The sequence below is a fragment of the Octopus bimaculoides genome, chromosome 19 (genome assembly GCF_046866305.1).
Source record: "Octopus bimaculoides isolate indiv1 chromosome 19, ASM4686630v1, whole genome shotgun sequence".
Taxonomy (NCBI): Eukaryota; Metazoa; Mollusca; class Cephalopoda; order Octopoda; family Octopodidae; genus Octopus; species Octopus bimaculoides.
The window spans coordinates 52,548,246-52,566,886 of NC_142946.1; the positions used below are offsets into that span (position 1 = coordinate 52,548,246).

The following is an 18,641-nucleotide window of genomic DNA, read 5'->3' on the forward strand; positions in this document are numbered from 1 at the left end:
CACCCTTGTCAAGATTTCAAATGATGGTTGTAAATTAGCATCAACATGAGCAAAACAGGTTTCTTGCTGTAGAAGAGATACATAGTTACTCAGATTTTAGAAGAGAGAGTGGTGATGATGATGATAATGATGATGATGTATGTGTATTGGTCACTCTTCAGCTTTCCAGCTGAGGGAGTTAAGTAATACTGAAACATGTCTATTACTTTTGCCAGTTAGCTCTAAAGACCAAATCCACTCAGGTGTACATTGTCTATAATACTTCACATATCTGATCTTATTGAAGTTATCTTCCGTGTTTCTGGGATTTCAGATGCCACTCAGCAGTTTTCATCTACTGATTTCTTAGAATAACCACAGTTGATCAAAGTTTTTCAGCTCGCTGCATTACATCTGTTGATGTATCTGTAACAGAAATTTTCTAATAATCCATTCGGTCTTCAAACATCTACTTAATAAAAATTATTCAGTAGTCATGTTCAAAATGTTATTCAAATTCTTCTATTCTTTGAATCCAATCTTTCATTTATGATTTTCCTTCTTTCTTTCAAAAATCTACATTATCTTTCTCGAATAATATATCAGAATTGACTTTCTATAAATTTGCAGAGCCCCCCCCCCCCTTTTTTTTAAAGTTTTTTTTTTTTTATTTTTATTTTTTATTTACTATCACATAGATTGAGTAGAAAAGATTTCTTTACACGTGTTCTTCCATGAGGAAATGAATATATTCTAAAGAAATTCTTCTAGCAGTGTTGCTTTTATTTATTTATTTTTTTTTTTTGCTTTTATATTTTTCTCTCATCATTCTCTTATTATTTGAAGCTCCATTTGCAGTAGCAGAGAGCAGGTGAATTTTATTTCAATATGTATCTGATAATCATTTCCATTTTAGGTTTACTTTTGGGCTGCTGGTTTCTTTCAGGTCTTACACTCATCGTCGTTAGCTTTGAAATCAATGGTTGCAATGATTAGATAGAACTTCTGATTGGCTTGCAATATTATGTATTATTGATTTCTAACCTATATTAGAAGACTTCGGATTTTTAGGACATATTGTATGGTATTGTCCAGCAGGACAATAGTCACATAGGATAGATAGTGTGTTCTCAATGCACTTGTAGAGTTATAACAAGCAAGTAGCAGTAAGACTACCATGTATGTGTATGTATGTAAATATGCATGTATTTATATATGCATGTGAATTTGTATACAATTAAATATACACACACACACACACACACACACACACATATATATATACATATATATATACACAAATATATATAAATACACACACACACACATACACACAAATTTATTTATAGGTGCAGGCATGGTTGTGAGGTAAGAACGTTGCGTTCCAACCACATGGTTCTTGGTTCAGTCTCACTATGCGACACCTTGGGCAAGTGTCTTCTGCTATAGCCTCGAGCCAACCAAAGCCTTGTGAGTGGGTTTGGTAGATGGAAACTGAAAGAAGCCTGTTGTGTGTGTGCGTATTTGTTCCCTACCACTGCTTGACAACCAGTGTTGGTGTGTTTACATCCCCATAACCTAGTTGTTCTGCAGAAGAGATTGGTAAAATAAGTACCAAGCTTTAAAGAAAAAAAGGTACTGGAGTTGATTCATTCAACTAAATATTATTCAAGATGGTGCCCCAGTATGGCCAAGTCTATTGTCTGAAACAAGTACAAAGTACAAGATATACATATACAAATATTCCTCACACACACACACTTAAATGTACCAAATTTCACTCATAAGATTATTCAACCCAAAGCTATAGTAGATGGCATTTGTCCAGGTGTCGCACAGTGGGATTGAACCCAGAACAACATATATATGTGTGTGTGTGTGTGTGTGTGTAATCATCACTATAAAACACCTTACTTTGCTTGCATGGGTCACATGGAATTTGTTGAGGCAAATTTTCTATGGCTGGATTCTCTTCCTGTCACCAACCCTCACCTGATTCCCTTGTCTGTATCTGTTTCCACAGACAACTAGAAACAAATTACACTGCTTTTATGATGGCAGTACTTGCAACTCTCATGTAATGTCAAGACAAGCCCCCACACACACACACACACACACCAGATCTGTATACCAAATTTCACATGAAATCAATCAACCCAAAGTTATAGTTGACAACATAATTGTGAAGTGAACTTCTTAGATTACGTGACCATACCTGCTTATGTACAAAAAAACCTATTATTTCATTAATATTTTAATTAATATTGGTTCAAATATCTTTTACAGTAAAGATATTGGGAAGTACATATCACATGTAAGCATAATTCTTTTGGTGATGGGGATGGATTGGTGGTTGTTTTTAGATATCGACACATGTTAAATACAAACTGTAATAATTTTGACTGTACAAATAATTGCTAGAAGCAAGATAATTAGCATACCATAACAGTTAATTGTACTTTTAACTTCCTTGATTATGTTGTTATTTCAATCACAATAGCTAAATTTGTGAATCTAGTTTCCATTCTCCATTCAGTATTACAATCTCTGTTATTTCTAGACTTGAATCTTTAGCATTCAGACTGACCATATCCAGCCCTAATGTTATACCTTTTTCTATGTTCAAACCAGACAGATCTGGCCTCTCACATCTATCCTACAATGTCATTCTAAAAAGAAACAATCACATCATCAAAATCTTCAAGCTTGAAGGTAATGCATAATTAATTCAAAACAATGTGAATAAGTATTCAAACCAAGTTCCCAGTCTGAGGATACCTCCCTCCAGTCGTGGAGGCTTTTCAAAAGAGTCACACCTACCAACCTTTCTCTTAACTAAATAATACCAAAAAGATGTTAAAAAGAATTTTTTAAATCAAACATTTAAGTATCTATTTTTTCAGTTTTCCTCCAATTATTTATATAAGATATAATTTTATAAAAATTCATTATACCTTTTATCAAATGATGAGTGCTTCCTAGGCAGTTATTGATTATCAAGACATTAGCTGGTGGTTTGATTTCTAGTTTTATTTGTTATTTAACCTTTCCCTCTATCTGTTAGTATTAGTATGCAGCTAGACTAGAGTGAAAGTAGTATGGCATTGCCACAAATGGTAAGTAGAAAACGTATACTAGTACTACCATAATCCATTATTGATAAGATTGATTAGCTCTTCTATTGTTCAGCTTGCAGATAATGTAGAAAGTAGCATTATGTATTTTAGTTGCTTTAGTTTGTGTTAGTGTATATAATAGAAATTAATGTTTTGGCAAGTTGTTAATGAAAATAAGGTCACCTGAGTTATAGTTTTTGATATTCAACACTGCTGGATATATGTATATAGTTTTGTAAAATTTACAAATGAGCATGGAGGCACAGGTGTGACTATGGTGTAAGAAGTTTGCTTCCCAAATGGTTCTGTGTTCAGTCCCACTGAGTAACACCTTTGGCAAGTGTTTTCTGTTATAGCTTTGGACCAACAACCTTGTGAGTGGATTTGGTAGACAGAAACTGAAAGAAGCTTATCATATATATATTCAGGATGCAGTGAATAAAGTGTCATCTAAATTACGCAAAAATGAAAATAACACTGACATCTCATTTTAAGATATATTTACCAAAATTACATAAAAATATCTTGAAATACTAAAGAGTAAAATTTATTCAATAAAATCGCCATTGGCTTCAACCACAGCCTTCAGACGACTTCAGAATCTTCTGCAACACTTCTGGACAGTCTTCTTGTTGAAGTTGGTGAATGCTGCCATAATCCTTGCCTTCAGTTCATCTTTGGTGTTACAAGAAGTTTTTTTAGTCTCTCGTAAAACTGTGCCACGCACATGTTTTGGGGATATGGCCAGCCAACTGTCTTTCTGTGTTCACCATCTGTTCTTATTAGAGCTTCCAGTACAAATGCCAAGCAGTACAGTATATCATTTCTGGCAGAGTGAATTGTGTCATGGTGCTGTTTGTCTCACAGATGGGGCCCAACTGACCCTATTATACTGTATAGTCAACAAAATCAAAAATAAACAATGCGCATGCACAAAATTAAAGGTTTCATGGTCTGCTTTGGCTTGGTTTCATGGTCTGCTATGGCTGGATGCCCTTCTGCTCCTTAGTGTATTGGGTGCTTTTTAATGTGGCACCATCACAATTCATAATGCACCCCCCCCCCCTCTTTAATTCTTAGGGTTCATACCCATATAAGAAGACAGCAAGTGTAGCGAAAACTTTGTTACACATGGAACCACATATATTTCTTAAAGGGACAAATGAGGTGAAGATATGCTGTTCTGAGATCAAAGATAGTGAGTGTATAAACCAGATCTGCACATACAAAGTTGAATACCAAACTAGTTGTGATAGATTGCAAAATGTTTTCATTGAAATCTTTAAATTTTTAAATACCTTCTTTTGAAAATAAGAGATCTGGATGAAATCATATTTCATACATCCATTGAAATTATCACTATAGTAGTAATAAAAGTTAGTTAAATATTAAATTAAATTTTACAATTACAGAAATGTAATTTTTCAATGACATTGTCGACTGTCACATTTAAGATCTTTTATTGCACTGTATTAATATTTCTAACATATTAGAAAATGGTTATGTACATGCTATATATTGAGTCAATTAATAGTAATGCCTGTATTGATTTTTAAATGTATTTCCGAGGTTTATTAGATGGATGTTCTCAAGTTCAATTACTCTGCTTTGCACACTTATCTTTATCAGTATATCAAGGTTATCAAAGATTAAATAAGATATTAGAAATGAATGGAGAAAATTGTATAATTTCTCTTAATTACGCTTCCAGACTCTAACTGGTGTGTATTTGCTTTTATTCCAGTTCTGTTCACTTTCTGGTATATAAGGCTCATCATCATCATCATCAATAGAATTTAATAATTGTTAGCATATAAAGTAGGTGAAAGTGTGTGGCCAAATGATTAGAGTGTTGCTCCTGTGATCATAAGATTGTGGTTTCAATTTCCAAAACAGGCAGTGTGTTGTGTGAGGGGCAATGTTGTGATCTTGGTTATTTATACACGACAGAAACCAGGCAACTAACCCTTTGAGTTCTAGGACGCAAAACAGGAATTGCTGATAATGATTATTTATGACTGGATTTGCTTCGATATTTTTTGCTTGCTTACTACTTGTGGCAGCCCATGAAAGGTGATGACATTCATCCTCCTCCACCTCCAGCACATTATTCCTCATGAGAGTGAACGTGGCTAACAAGACTGACTCAAGTGAAGCAGATCCTCTGGCACTGAGGGCACTGAAAGGGGATTAATGATGTCTCCTCCTCTCTTCTTCCTGCATTTGGTTTCAAAGTGTTTCACTCCAGCATCACACACCAACCTCCATGCTTTCTGATTAACAACTAGGGGCTTCAACTAATTGGGAGGGATACCACGTAAGATGAGAGACTGCTGGAGATGATCATGGAAACAAAGTTTTGGACACCCATGAGGTCTACTTCCAGTCTCTATCTCGCTGAAGAGACATCATATATAAAGACTTAGTTACTTATTTCTTGATACTTCTACATCTATGTTCTAAATGTAAACAGACTCACTGTCTCGCTTGTAAGATCAAACTATCTAATTTAGATGGATGAAAGTAGCTTCCATGTAATTTGTAGCGCATCTGTCTGGGTTACAGAAGATACATGGTTCAAGTATCATAGATAGCTTTCCACCTTTTTGTTTTTTTCCATCCATGGGTTTTTAAACCAATGGATTATATATAATTATTAAAAGCTGAATTCACTTTGAGATACCTTGTTTACATATTTCTCAATTCTCTTACATTTATGTTCAAAATGTAATAGATTTTGCATTGTGATTCTTTGATATGATACGAAAACCTTTAAACATAAATTCAGGAATATTATTTGAAGACCGCCTAGAAAAACATTCTCTTTTAAATGCTTAAAACAATCTGGATTGAAATTTTTGTTTGTATACATAACAGAATAAACAATATTTCGGTTAAGATTGAATCCATCGGTTCTGTATGATAGCTGTTTTCTTTTGATTAGTTATGAAGTCTCTATTGATTTTCTTATATTTGGGAAATTTATGCCTTCCAGTTATTTTGCATATTGGATTCAAAATAAATTTACTTTTCTCATATTTCATTTCAATTCGTTTCATTTTAATATTAGATGTTAAGCAAATGTAAATAAGAGAATACCACTAGAAATTGTTGTTGTTGTTATTATTATTATCAGTTTACAAAATTATTTCATTGGTGTTTTCAAAATGCCGTTCAAGATATGAAGTCACTTAATTCTTTAAGACCAGCGGTTAAAAGATAAAATTTATGTTCTACAGATTTAAAGGTCAACATGGCAATTTTGATTGCTTCATTCAATCAAGATTGTAAATTAGGGAGCGTCATCTTACATATGTAATGCAATGATTTAAAAATTTTCAATCAACTGAGTTTATCCCAGCAATTAATAAGCAAAAATTCTCTCTAAGATTGTTTAAAATCTAAAAACAAATAAGCAAAAGAGATAACTGTACTGAAATCATTTGATGAAAATATTTGGATAATATAAACAGTCTTAAGAGGAATTTTTTGCATGCAATAGTAGAGTTAGTCCTTTTGTAGGGAGCAACAGCCTAAATGCTTACCAAAAAACTAGAAACCAAGCTTACATTCAAATGTTAGGAGCAGTTTTAAACATATCTTTGGGAACTCATCCCACCAAGAAACAGCTATATGGAGATCTCCTGTTTGTTTCCACCATTATAAGGGAGAGGTGCTTGCACTTTGGAAGACATTGCTGGTGAGCTAAAGAAGTGTTGGTATGTGACCTTCTGCTATGGATGCCAAAGCAAGGCCATACTCAAGCAGGCTTTTCGAACACAACGTATGTAGATCAACTCACCACAAACACTGGATGCTTCCCTGAAGACCTCCCTCATCTAATGCAGGATCAACAGAAGACAATAGGAAACCATTGTCATATGTTTCTCTTGAAAAAAATCATGAATTTTCAGGCTTTGGCATAATTGCCAACTCCTGTAGGCATGGCACATGAAGAGAGAAAAAAGCTGATTTATGAGTAGTGCATATAAAATGTTAAGAGCGAATAGAAAGAAAAAGAAATTACTTCTAGATTTGGCACCTTCACCAAAACTACAGCACATTTTGAGGAAGAGCTCAGGAAATGTAATTAAGTTAGAATTGAGGAAAATGAGCTCACATAACAGAAAATGCTAAGAGAAATTCTGTTTTGTGGACACATCTCAGTATAGACAAATGTGTTAAAACATGATGGTGAGAAAGATGAAATGAAAATGTTGAAAAAATTGTTTTGATTGCCCTTCTCACTTCTGTAGTCCTTAATGTTATAATAGCTGAATCTAGGCTGCCTAGAAGAACTAGAAGATGGCTTAGTTTTTATCATTGAATCAATATTAGCATTGCAGGAAAATATGAACTCTGGTTATGAAAACTGAAAGTCAACATGGTTAACAGTTAAGTATTGGTTGAATAATAGATATTATCACTTTTATACCACACTTGAAAAACTACTGGTAATTGGTCATGAAGAGAATATAGTAAAAAAGTCAATAGACACTCAATACTATGTAGACCATGCAATCAATGAAAGCAAGATGAGGAAGCTAGCAACAGTGAATCATCAGTTTAAGTTCATTAAATATACTACTGGTGCAACCAATAGGGACAGCAGCCATGGTTTGAAGGCTATGAACTGCTGTGATGGTTCATTCAGTATAGTTAGATGTTGTTACTTGAACAATCTAATCAGTACCAAGGTCATCTTATTGGTAGTTTGGTATTATATTGAAATAACATTGGGTCTGGGAGAAATGAGGTAACTACTACTTTACTGTAAATACAGTTAGTTGTCATCATCATCATCATTATCATTGTTTCAGAGCCCACATTTCCATGCTTGCATGGGCCAGGCAGTGTCTGTTGAGACAAACTTACAGCCAAAAGTCCTTCCTGTCACCAACCCATATCTGTTTCCAAGCAAAGTAACATTTTGCCATGGCCAGACATGTTTTCCCAGAATATTAGAAATGAATGACACTCCTACAATCATGTGATGTCAAGACAAGGGCATGCACACTCACACAATTGAGGAGTTGCTTTTAGTTTCTGCTAACCAAATCCATTTACAAGGCTTTGGTCAGCTCAATGTGGTTGGGAAACAAACTTCTAAACTGCATAGAGTATCAAATATAAACAACACTAAAATTACAATAGCAACAGAATGCAGTATCTCCTTACCCAAAAGACTGATTTGCATATTCACTAATGAACAACTGTTGCACTGCAACTGAGTGTAACTTCTACTGTGGCTACCCTGTGCTGTGACCACCATCAGAACCTTCAAACATAACCAAATACAGCACAGAGGATAAAAAACATGGTTTGACTGTTCCACATTACCCTGCCCAATAAACTGCTACATGACTAAGTTAATAGTATGGCCTGCCAACTGGCAGGAAAAGCATGATATATCAGGGACAAAGGATTTGTGGATTGTACCTAGTTATTTAGCTGACTACCTCTTTGCCATTGGTGTGCTCAAGCAAGGTTGATCTGAGATGTTTAAACAACACCAAGAAACATGTTTAGTCAATCCAACTTTTGTTAACTTCTTTTTATGTTACCTCACCTAATGTGAACTCTACTATTATCTCTACATCGGTAACCACTAATCTTCTTTATATATACATACACACACACACACACACACACAAACATACACACACACACACACACACACAAACATACACACACATACACACACACACACACACAAACATACACACACACTTCGTCTATGCTCTCTTAATCTCTATATTTTAGCACATACTTCAAACAGCTAGCATAAGAACTGACAATTTTTTTAAAACTTGTAAAACTTTTTTTAAGAGTTAAAATACAGATCTGCAGTTATATTTTATTATTTAGAGAGAGAAAAAAAAATTAGATTAGAATATTTCATACCAAAACTAGCAACTTAGTAATATTTCTTGTCCTAACCAAAATGTATTGATCTTGTCTTAAGTGTTTACCTGCACATTTTTTTCTTTCTTTTCTCTTTCTTTTTATTTTTTTTATTATATTTTCTAGTTTAGCTTAGGTGCTATATTTTCACTTATGTAGATTTTTTGTAGATTGAACACTTAGAATTTATTTTCACTCATTAGGTTTCAGCACTTATATTCATTAAACAGCTTTCTTATAGGACAGCAATGTGCTAATGTCAATAACTTCACCAATTTGCATTACTTAGATACTAAGTCATCACAGGTCTGGTCTTTTAATTCAGTTCAGTTTGTATTGTAACGTATCCTTAAATCTCTTCACTGAGTGGTGATGCTGTTTAGTCCCTGATCAACTCTGATTAGCAGCTTAATGATAAAAATATTTCAGATTGAAAGAAATTTGGTTGCTATTTCTTGCAGGTCAGGTGACCTTAAGACTTCCTATTTGAGTCATTTTCTGTATTGTTTTTTTTTTTAAAACATCAAGAATAATTCTTATCAGTGAATTTGGTAGACAGAAACTGTTTGGAAACCTATTGTATGTGTCTGTGTTTCCTCCTCCACTCCTTGACAACTGGTATCAGTTTGTTTACACCCCTCTAACTTAGTGGTCCAGCAAAAGAGAGCAATAGAATAAGTACCAGACTTCAATATAAGTACTGGGGTCGATTTGTTTGATTAAACACTTCACAGCGGTGCCCCAGCATGGCCACTGACTGAAACAAGTAAAAGGAGAAAAAAAAAAGTATCAGTAATTATATAATCTTTATCCTCAATTTGTTACCATATGAATAATTCAGGAAAGTTTTGGTTCTTAAATTTCTTTATGCATCTTAGAATGGAAGGTTGATATTTTTTTCTATTCTTTTAGCACTTCTCATAGTCTTACTGCGTTAGACTTAGCGCTGTTCCACTAAAAGTTCTTTGGAGAAGATTATATTTGTCTATGCAGGTTATACGGGCTCAGGAAGTTGATGCTTGATTCTGGTTTCAGTATCATTAAATTAATTGAGCAAATGAAAGCTGGTTCACAGGAACTGTTCCCAGGAGATCAGATACCTATTTTCCCCACACATATCTGAGCTTATGTCATCTACTCACAGACATTACGAAACACTTGCAAGTCCACAGTCTTAAGCTAGTAATCCAATATATATTCATTCAATCTTGTGTTGAAAAGTTAATGTTAAGCAACTTAAGTATTTATTGACTGGTTCCATTTATTCCATTATGGAAATATTTTCTTTACAATAAAGTATATTCACTTCTATACCATGTTCCGTTTACTCAGTATTTCAGCTACTTACATCATTAAAAAGTATATATTCTCTATTTTGATTTTTATAAGATTTTTCTTTCAGTTTGATGCCTTTTTCTATCAAAATTTTGGTTGTTTTATGTATCCAAAATATAAGGCATTGAAACTATACTTTTTTTCTTTTTCCAGTTTTTCATATTTGCAATGGCTTGTCTTTTATTTATTCTTTTTTTTTTTGGTGGTGGGAGGCGGGGTGGTGGCAGTTTTCTCTCCAAAGTAAAGTAAATGGGTTGATTAGATCAGTTCATGTCAGATTGTGTTAGCAGTATTAATGCCCCGGCTCAGAAAGAAGCCAATATTTATTGCTCTAGCTCATGAAACAAGGAAACAAGTTCTTTTCAGAAGGCACCATATTCATATATGGTTTTAATGGAATAAAGCATATTCTCTCTTTCTCTCTCTCTCTCTCTCTCTCTCTCTCGTGCATATAAATGCATTTATAGGTGTCCACATATATTTATGTATAAAGAAAGAGCAAAAGAGATTCTGGTATAGTATGTTTAGAAAGCTATTGAATTAGTGGTATATTCTGGTGATTTCAAGATCCATCTTAGTAGCTATATTAGCTATTTAAAACATACATTTACTGTTCTATTACATTATTGTTTTTTGTTTTTTGCCTTTTTTTAAAATTATCAACTATTAAATTCTTTCATCATGCATTTACAAGCTATTTGCATAATATTCTATTCCATTTTATTGAAATATATAATGAAAGAAGTAAATATAACACCATGTGTGGCTGTGTGTGTGTGTGTGTGTGTGTGTGTGTGTGTGTATTAAATTATTCTATCGCAATAAAACTCTTAGTTTCAATACAGAATCTCAAATTAAATTTCTTATCAAACAAATAGAACAAAGGTATTTCAAGTTTGGTTTCCCTTGTTTACTTACAATGTCCATCATGGCCACTATAAGTGGTTTAACATCTTTTGCTTTGCTTTTTGTTCCTGTCTGACATGTCTTTAAAACAAGCTCTTCCTCTGCAACTGCTCTTTTGTACTTACCCGTCCTCCCTCACAAATCCAAACTTCTCAAACTACATCTGTCTACTTTGCCATGGGAATTCTCTGCACTGTCTATCCAGCTGATGTGAAATCGAATCCGGCTTAGAGATACATCTATAATTTCCATGTGCCAGTAGCTGTCTGCTTTATCATGTATGGAATTTATGAGATGCAGGCATGGCTGTGTGATAAGAAGCTTGCTTCCCAACCACATGGCTTCAGGTTCCGTTGCACTGCATGGCACCTTGGGTTAGTTCTATTATAGCCCCAAGCTACCAAAAGTCTTGTCTGATAGTTGTATGATAGGTAATGTGGTCCCATATGCCTTAAAAATAAAAACCAAAAAAAATATCAGATTATCAGTCATTAAAGTGTTGGATAAAATGATTTGCAGTAGTTGTTCTGATTGTCTGCATTCGGAGTTGAAATCTTGCTGAGATCAACTCTGACTTCCATCCTTTTGGGGTCAGTTATAAAAGTATCAATTCAGGGCAGTGGATTGGCAAAACTTTTAGAGGGTTGGGCAAGTATTTGTTCTGGCTCCTTGCATTTTGATAGCAATGCCTGTGACAACACTGGTGACAAGCTGCATCGGACCATGTCAGTGGCCGTTCTCTTAAGTAAACGCCAGTGGTGTGAAGAAGAGAGATCTGCAAGCATGGGTGACTGCTAGTCTTGCTCAAAAAAATCTTGCCCCTGCTTGCACATATATGGACAGATGCATGGTCAACACTGACTGACAGAGGTCCTACAAAAAGGAAAAATAATAAGGGGGGGGGGATCTTGGATGCCATTTGTTCATGGATCTGCTTAATTAAAGTAAACCTGGGACTAAACAACAACAATTTGCAAAATACTTTGTTCTAATCATGTTTAATAGTTTCTTTTTTCTCGACAATGTCAAACACCTCAAATACCTAATTGTTTCCCTCATTCACTTAGACTCAACTGGTTTATTTAGATTTACTTTACTTATGATCAATCTCAGTTCATTATTCCACTCATTGCACATTTATATCCTTACATATATAGCAAATATATCTCAAGTAAATGGTATTAGATTGGTATTGACTGTGGCATGGTCGCCTTAAGTGTTGTCTCCCATAAACAAATAAATATATTCTCTAAAACACTCACATTCACTGCACTATACTCACCCAAAATACTTCAATATCATTTCTCTTAATCTCAGAGGAATAAGTAACTTCAGAACAATGAGTATGTTCGAAAATATCTGCTATTACTTTTCTTTCTTCAAACAGCCACAGAAATAGGTTGTTTTTTGTTTTTGTTTTTTTTCTTCTCCCACACTTGATAAACTCTATCATCCAAAAATATTTGTATAAAAATATGATAATAGAAATTTTCATAATTTCTCTCACCATTCTACTTTTCTTTTTTCCCTCTTTTCCTCCCTCATTTAAACTTGAAAAAAGAAATAGCTGTTATGATGTCTTCATAATTAGTTCTGACTTGTTAAAACAATTTTTTAAGATGATTTTTCTAGTTGTTAAGTATCAAATTTTTCAAAGAAAAGATATATTTTTCCCTAATCCAAGTTTAGCTACACCAGATAACCATGAATGTGACTTAAATATCTTTCTATATATTTGCTATTGATTGCTTCCATCCTCTGGAATATTTTTTGTCTTCTGTTATTTTCTTGTGTCACTTCAGTACTTCTACTAAGAGGTGAACTTGAGAATTTATTTTGACAATTTATTTTTATTCAGCCATGATAGAATTCCACATTGAAATATCATTACTTAATGGGTTTACAGAAATCTGTCTTTGTCATATCCCTATATAAAGCTAATTAATTTCTACACTCTATAATTTTGATCCCTTAAGTTTCTTCATGCAAAATCAAATGAAGGCAGCGTCAACTCAAGCTTTACATTTTCCACTCATAGCTTGTTGTTCACCTTTCTTTTATTATATGACTTTCTGCCAACCATTGTGACTGTGTTGTCTATTAAAACCTTATTAAAAGCACTTCTACTATCTCAGTCATTCAATATCCTTCATTTTGGTATTTAAACTATAACTCTGGCTGGAAGGTTTTGGCTGTGCAATCTCTCCTTTGCTCAAGGTGAGCACTGACTAATGGAAAGAAATATGCTTTATTTCTTCATTCTAGATTATATTTCAGTCTATATACTGCCTTGTTGAATGCGTTATACAATATATGTTTTACCAGTTAACTATTATGTAGAAAATGCTAAGAATTCGGTGCTATGGTAAAGCACTCTGCTATAATTAACGATTATATTGAAGTGAAACCTAAACAAAAACTTCTTGGTAAGGGCCAGATGAAAGCAAATACCTTTTTTTTTTTCATATGCCCATCACAGTTCTGTTAATATACAGCCACCTCAACCCTGTTAAAATGACTAAAGTAACTTATTTTATCAATATTATCAAAAATTGTTTGAAAATGTTTTGTTTGCCACTTAACCTACACCTTTGAAGTAAACAACCCACCCATGAAATTTAATCATAGCAATTACTTTCCTACTTTAAACAATCATAGCAAACTTTGATGAAACACTTTGCTGGATTATCTTCAGTTAACACACTTTTTTTTCCTTCAGCTGTTATCAACTGATTAATTTAGTTGATGTGGTTTTTACTGCTGTCTGCAAATGTGCACATTTACTAGGATTTTAAAATTCTAAAGTAGGGTATACTTTGTAGAATGCATTTGTAGAATAACTGTTGGTAGTAGTAAAACTAAAATCATTTCAAAATTGTCAGTCCTAAACATTCAGTATATACTTCCAAATACTGGAGTGAAATAGAACTGTTTGTTTTTCGTTATCTAAATCAATGTTATCTATTAAACGAAGGTACAGCTCATTACTCAATGAATACCAGTAAAATTACTGATAATATTTATTATGCTTATCAGTTTGTTTTGTTAACCACCTCACTCACTGAGTTATTACTGGTCATTAGTTCTGTTTGAATTTTTTTTTTTTTTCCATTTTTCTCTATATTGCTACTATCATCCGTATGGTGTTTAGTTCATTATGTAAGTAGCTGTTGAAATTAATATTGCATTAACAGCTAACCATACAAAGCTTTATGTGGTTCTCTATCATTTTAAGCTGTTTGATTCATTCAGTTTTTCTATCTTGCCACCTCTTCCACTACCACCTCCTCCTCATCAGCATCATCATCGTTTTAACATCCACTTGCATGTTTGGACAGAGTTTATTGAGACAGATTTTCTATGGCCAGATGCCTTTCTGTTATCAGCCCCACCTGTTTCCAAGCAAGGTAATATTTTCTTATGACCAGACATTTTCATCGTGCAGTGTCAAGGCAAGGAGACAAACATATGTACGTTCACACACACACTTCCCGGAGGGACAAGTTAAAAAAAGAAGCCATATCTGGCCACTTTTCTCCCCATATATTATACATCAACCCTTCCTGAATATTTTTCTTTAGTTCCTGGTAAACAGAATGTATTTTGCCAGATCAACAATTTGGTTTTTATATATGCATCCACACACACACATTCATACATAGAACCTCAGTTTCCAAATACCAAATCCACTCTCAACACTGGCTAGCCTGAGGCTATAGTAGAAGACACTTATCCAAAGTGCCACACAGTGAGACTGAACCCAGAACCGTGTGGTTGGGAAGCAAACTATTCAACCACATAGCCACACCTGCTTCTCTACCTTTCTCAACCATAGAGCCACACCTGTGCCTAATAATGTATTAGGATATTTAAACATGAGACATGAAGTGTTAATAGTTTCTTGCACACATTTTATGCAATTTATTTTTTATAAATATTTTCACAAATTTGCAACTAAAAAGGGAAACATTTGTAAGTTTTATTCATTATATTCAATTGCTACATATTTACCTTATTTAAACAGTGTTAAAATAATTACTTATATAAAAAGAGACCTTTCACCTCATTTTGCTGTTTACCATGATTTTAATTGCATTTCTTGGTTTAATTTCAGTTGGCAAGACTTCACTCATAACTAGGTTCATGTACGATAGCTTTGATAACACATATCAGGTAAGTGTCTGTTTTTTGTAATTATAAATGTTGTTGCTTTAGAAAAGGAATCACAATTTTAATTCTGCAGTCAGTTTTTTTTTTTACCTGTTTCTTTCTTTTTCTTTTCTTTCTCACCAGTAAAGAAATACATAACTTCACTGCCATAAAGTGGAGAAGAGCAAGTGAGAAAAAATGTCTTTTGAAAACTCTAAATCTAGGGTTGCAGGTCTATTTAGTCCACTGTACTTTAAAGAATTTTACATGGCATTTCTTACAGAATGAGGATTTGGTATTTTATTGTTAATAGCAAAACACTAGTAAAGTCTTCATATGTAGAGACAGTCAGAACATCTGAACAATTATACATGTCTGTGATTTCTAATGTAAATGTTTTTAAATACTCCAAGAAAACAAAAAGTATCTGCTGAAAGTACCAAACAGGATTTTGGATTTATTTATTTGACTGTCTCCCACAAAATGTGTGACTTTTTGCTAATGTTTGCAGTCATAATTTTGTTGACAGATGTTCATTTCCATTTCTTCCTGTAAAGAGAGCTTGAGGGTTGTGACAGACACCTCCTTGCCCCAAAGACATAGTTAGAATTTCTGACAGAAGCTTGATGAGATTTCGGCTTTTGGACAGCCTGTTGACCTTAGATAACTAATGACCTTTTCTTAAATATTAAGAAACAGGTAGGAATTTTCTGATTTTGAGTCTTTTGAATTTTGACAATTGCAGAACTGATCTTTATATGATTAAAAAGAAGAAAAAAAAAGATGCTTGGTTGTAACAAAATCTATTGGGGTTTGCATGATTTCTTTTTGAAATGTGACTTCATTATGCGCTACTAAAATTGCAGATCAGATTTTCAATAATTTCCAAGTATGGTTTGGAATATATTTCTCAATTCTTTTGTGACTGTTGGTATGCATGCACATGTTTGTAATTCTAATTGCATTTGACTGGCTTTGTGTCATTAATGCTTTCTGATCACTCTTGTGATTGAACCCAATTGTCAAGTAGAACTTGCTGATCAAAATTCTTCTGCCAACTCAATTTAGAGCAATGCTATTTGCTAGTACAATATCTATTGTTAGCTTGATATTTAAGTATCTCCTGTGCATTATCTTTGCAGTAAAACAAAAAAAGCAAAGCAAAATTCTAATTGCGCACTAATTTTAGTATTTTCAATCTAAGTTGTCATTGATATTTTGTTAATGAAGTTCTATTTCCTCTGTGGCTTAAAAGTTTCAAATAATATCTATACTCTTAATTTTACACTTTAATAGTTTTCATTAATGAAAGTTATTTGCCACAGGTTTTCATATAATTTCCATTTTTAGATTCCTTTTCACTTGATTTCAACAAAGATAATGAGCTTTTCTTCAATTTTCTTTAAGTGTATGTCTCTAAAAAGGAGGTTTCAAGGAAATGATTAAAATTGAAGCGATAGATGGGTTTTCATTGCAAATGTTTTTCAAGAAAAACATCATTATCATTTTTCTCTTCTTGGGTTATTTAACTTCAGTAGCTTTTCTCTTTTTGATACTTGCTTCAAGATAAATTTTTCGAGATGTTTCTGATTTCTTCAGAATATAAAATGTTTTAAGTGAGATGTCCTTAAGGCTTAGAAGGGAGTGTTACTTCTTGTGTATTAAATCCATACCCTTTTATATGATCAGTCATTATTTTTAAACTACAATCTTATAGTTACAAATAGTAATGATGTTAAAAATAGGACCATCATCATTTTTACGCTGACTTTTCTACTGATTTTTCTTGCACTGGAACTGTGTGTAGACATGTGGAAGCACTTCCATGAAGAAACATGATTAAAAATGGGGAAAATATTACCTTGCCTGGAAATAGATGACATTTGGCAACAGGAAGGGCATTCAGCTACAGAAAATCAGTCTCAAACAGATGGAAAAGTGGACACTAAAATGATGGTGATGATAATAATGTATGATGGGCTTCCATGCTGTTTCTATTTAAGCCTGTTACATATTCTATCAGTCTCTTTTACCAAACTGCTAAGTTACAGGGATGTAAACACACCAACACTGGTTGTCAAGTGGTAGTGGGACACAAACAGATATATATATATATATATATATATATATGTATGTATATGCACGCGTGCACACACATATGATGAGCTTCTTTTAGTTTCTGTCTACCAAATCCACTGACAAGGCTTTAGTCAGCCTGAGGCTATAGCAGAAAACACTTGCTGAAGATGCCATGTAGTCATGCCTGCACCTAACTATAATTACTCTTTCTGAAGTTACTTCAAAATTGTAATAATCTCTATAGAACTGCTTCTTTATCAAGATCAGTGAACGTTTGTCGAAATATTTTTTGCAGTTCAAAAGTCTGCATTAAGAAATATATGAATATGTATCTCCTCACATTGCTGTTATTCTTATCTTTTGATGAAAGACTATTTAACCCTCAATAATCTATCTAGGTTGCACTACCTCTCTTTTGCTTTGTGTTCTTCAATGTTTAAACATCTAAGAAATTGAGGAAAAAAAAAAAAAAAAAGAAGAAGAAATCTAAGCATTCTGAAGAACTTGACAGCATTAAAAAAGCAGTTTCTTAAATTTATTTCACTATATATAAATCCATATCTTATGTTTTCGCATCAAAACTGTAATTCAGAAGAAAACATGCATACATTACTTTACATTCTGAAAACAAATTTTCTCTGTAAAACTGCAAAATCCTTTGAAACTATTTTGATATCTATACAATAATGGTCAATGAATTCTTAAACATCTTATTTCATTCAAACCCATCTATGATTATTTCCAGTGTTTTCAATGTCAGAAATAAGCAACAGTACAGTAAAATGAAGTTATTAGAAATGAGCTAATCATATTCTTTGCCTTAGCAATCAAGGGAGACTACTACAACTGTTTGTGTATTATTAGGTTTCATCAGTAGAAATATATCCTTTGTCATTGCTTTCTGGCACTGTAGTATCTCACTCACATTTTTATTATGTAAATATGTGGTCAGTGCTCTCTATAGTTAACTGTTTTGTTGGTGTCTCTCAATAATTAAATTTTCCATTAATCTCAGTTCCAAGTGTCACTTGATGTTTCTTTTTAATTTACATCTCTACATAATAAGCTAGTTAACAATGCCTCCAAGTTGTGGAGAAGGTTGTACAACAAAAATTAAAAGTGCTTAAAATTATCTCCCTGTTCTTACAAGGACCAATTTTTAACTACCCCTTA

At 33.3% G+C, this 18,641-nt stretch overlaps 1 protein-coding gene across 3 annotated transcripts in view; it reads left to right on the top strand.

The window, feature by feature from the left end:
* LOC106876560 (ras-related protein Rab6) overlaps positions 1-18,641 on the top strand; it is a 173,100-nt gene that overhangs the window by 69,085 nt on the left and 85,374 nt on the right. For all 3 annotated transcript variants that reach the window (XR_016237450.1, XM_089337711.1, XM_089337710.1), the window contains one exon: positions 15,355-15,413. Coding sequence is in view for 2 of the 3 variants with exons in the window: in XM_089337710.1 (XP_089193836.1) it covers positions 15,355-15,413 (59 nt within the window). In the remaining variant the exon portion in view is untranslated. The remainder of the gene's footprint in view (positions 1-15,354; positions 15,414-18,641) is intronic.